Genomic DNA, 2,699 nt, shown 5'->3' with positions numbered 1-2,699 from the left:
GACCCGATAAAACCAAAACAACCATCCCTCCTTAACAGCAAATTAATTTAGCCCTCTTAAGAAATAAATTTGGAAAAATAAATAAATAAAATAAAACTAGTACCCATCATTCTGTTCTAGGTTCTTTGATTTATCATCGATTCTTTTTCTCTGTTCTTCTTCTTCTTCTGATTCGCATTTCCATAAAACTGTTCGATGATGACGATGAGCACGGCGTCTTCTCCCAATCTTCCTCCGGGCACCGCGGCCATGAATATGATGAAGTCGTACAGAGGAAAGCTGCCCCTCTCGGTAGTCACCGTCGTGGTCTTCACAATCGCCTTCATTGCGCTCGTTTACACCGAGAGGCTGAGCCCACTTTCAGGCTCCGCCTCCATCCTCAAGCTCCGGTCCTGTCCTTCTGCCAGAGCACCTGCCCCCATCGAAGCTGGTATGCCACACACACACGATATTTGCACTTCTTGTCACATTCATATATTTGTTAAACCAGTTACAAACTATGGTGTGTAGCAGATGCATTGATCGTATAAACCGTTCGTTCGTGCAACTGCCTTGGTTTAATGTAATTTCGTGACATCAATTTTTCGGATTAGAAAGGTTATCAATGCAACCATACGTGCGGGAGCTAGCTACTACAGTAAGCAGCCTATTACTTACATATACATCTCTTTCTTATATGGACATGAAGTTGATAGGGATGGAGAAGACAGTCGGAACAATTCAGAAGTGGATGACCGGTTGGAGTTTGATCCCGAGGAGTGCAGCATCACGAGTGGGAAGTGGGTGTTCAATCGTTCGCTCGAGCCCCTGTATGCCGACAGTACTTGCCCGTACCTTGACAGGCAAGTCGCGTGCGTGGAAAACGGGCAGTTGGATACGGACTACCGCCACTGGGAGTGGCAACCTGATGACTGTGTTCTTCCCAAGTAAGACATTCACTCGTCTTCTGACCATATCAAGAGAGCAGTTCAAACCACAATAACGGTTGCAACATAACAAGATCGATTGACTTTATGTGACATATGTCCATGAAATCTATGCACAGATTTAATCCTGAGAGAGCACTGAAGAAACTACGAGGTAAGAGGCTAATGTTCGTGGGGGACTCGCTACAAAGAGGGCAGTGGCAATCTTTCGTGTGTATGGTGGATACAGTCATACCATCGGGCAAGAAGTCCTTGAGAAGGGGGCGCGTCCACACCGTCTTCCGGGCTATGGTAACATCTTTGCAAACATCATAATAGAGATTCAACTGATTTATCAGAGCGATCGTTCCTGATGTATGCTGTGAACGTGTAAATAAGTCTACAATTCTGATCTGATGTTTGCTGCCAATGATCATTTCCCTGTCTCGGATTTTATATGACCAGGAGTACAACGCGACTGTAGAATTCTATTGGGCGCCATTCCTGGTGGAGTCGAACTCGGATATCCACGTCATAGCGGATCCAAGGAAGAGAATACTGAAGGTGGATTCCGTGGTGAAGCATGCCAGGCACTGGACCGGGGTGGACATCCTCTTATTCAACACCTACGTTTGGTGGATGAGTGGGCTCCGGATCAACTCACTGTAATCTCCCCTGTCGCTCATCTTTTTCTCAATCTTGCCTGTTTTTCTTCTTGTTATAATTGTACTTTAGCCTCTTGAACTTTCATCCGTCTCTCAATCCGGCCCTCGATACTGTAGTTGGTAATCCCGGGATAGCTAGGAATAAAACCCAAAATCTCGTGATCTAGGGATGAGGTGGAGTGAGTGTCATTGCACTGTTATGATCTGATTTTGTTAACTCATTAGCTTCTGCTTGTATATTTATACTGGCATGTAGATGGGGATCATTTGCAAATGGAGAAGAAGGGTACGAACCGTTGGACTTGCCCGTGGCCTACAGACTTGGATTGAAGACATGGGCCAACTGGGTCGACTCGAACATCAATCCCAACAGGACTCGGGTCTTCTTCACGACAATGTCACCCACCCATATGAGGTCGAATCATATCTCTAAACTTCATTATCCATATCATTACATTCCCTTTCGTTTTCATAGTGTAGTAAATGATAATGTTCCGACTAAATAACCGAAATATCTTTGAAATCAATACTATTCATTGCATTTGTCGAGCAAGAATACAGTTGTAACCGATATATATATGTGTGTGTATTGAATATATGCAGGAGTGCGGATTGGGGTCACAAGGACGGGATCAAATGCTTCAATGAGACGAAGCCGGTGATGAAGAAGAATCACTGGGGAACCGGTTCAGATATGCGCGTAATGAATGTAGTCTCAACCGTGATTGGGAAGATGAAGGTCCCCGTCACAGTCCTCAACATCACTCAGCTATCCGAGTACAGAATCGACGCCCACACATCGGTTTACACGGAAACGGGCGGCCAAGTGTTAACCGAAGAGCAGAAGGCGGATCCACTGCACCACGCGGACTGCATCCACTGGTGCTTGCCGGGCATCCCGGATACGTGGAATCAAATATTCTATGCTCACTTGTAGCGATGAGGAGGGCCAAGCCGAAATGAGGATGGTACCCGAAAATTGCAAGTTTGAATAGCTCAACGATTGATTTCCCGCTTTCATCAACTTACGGTGGTAAAGTTGATTTTATGCAATTTTGTATTTTTATTCTTGTAAGCAGCAAGATAATGGAATTGCCATTAATTCAAAAAACTAGAACCGATATAATCA

At 44.9% G+C, this 2,699-nt stretch overlaps 1 protein-coding gene across 1 annotated transcript; it reads left to right on the top strand.

Moving 5' to 3' along the window:
* Positions 1-42: 42 nt before the first annotated feature.
* LOC116209186 (protein trichome birefringence-like 3) lies at positions 43-2,699 on the top strand. The gene is made up of 6 exons (XM_031542761.1): positions 43-430; positions 689-926; positions 1,046-1,217; positions 1,371-1,570; positions 1,827-1,985; positions 2,174-2,699. Exons 1-6 carry the CDS (start codon positions 196-198, stop codon positions 2,505-2,507), a joined length of 1,338 nt encoding a protein of 445 aa, XP_031398621.1. The 5' UTR covers positions 43-195; the 3' UTR covers positions 2,508-2,699.

Source organism: Punica granatum, chromosome 5 (genome assembly GCF_007655135.1).
Source record: "Punica granatum isolate Tunisia-2019 chromosome 5, ASM765513v2, whole genome shotgun sequence".
Classification (NCBI taxonomy): domain Eukaryota; kingdom Viridiplantae; phylum Streptophyta; class Magnoliopsida; order Myrtales; family Lythraceae; genus Punica; species Punica granatum.
Note: the sequence above shows the minus strand (reverse complement) of the source record. Positions and strands in the feature narration are given on the sequence as shown.

Coding starts and splice junctions, on each gene's coding strand:
- LOC116209186 (XM_031542761.1), top strand. CDS start 196: ATGATGACGATGAGCACGGCGTCTTCTCCCAATCTTCCTCCGGGCACC. Junction 431..688: donor ACCTGCCCCCATCGAAGCTG/GTATGCCACACA, acceptor ATGGACATGAAG/TTGATAGGGATGGAGAAGAC. Junction 927..1,045: donor GATGACTGTGTTCTTCCCAA/GTAAGACATTCA, acceptor ATCTATGCACAG/ATTTAATCCTGAGAGAGCAC.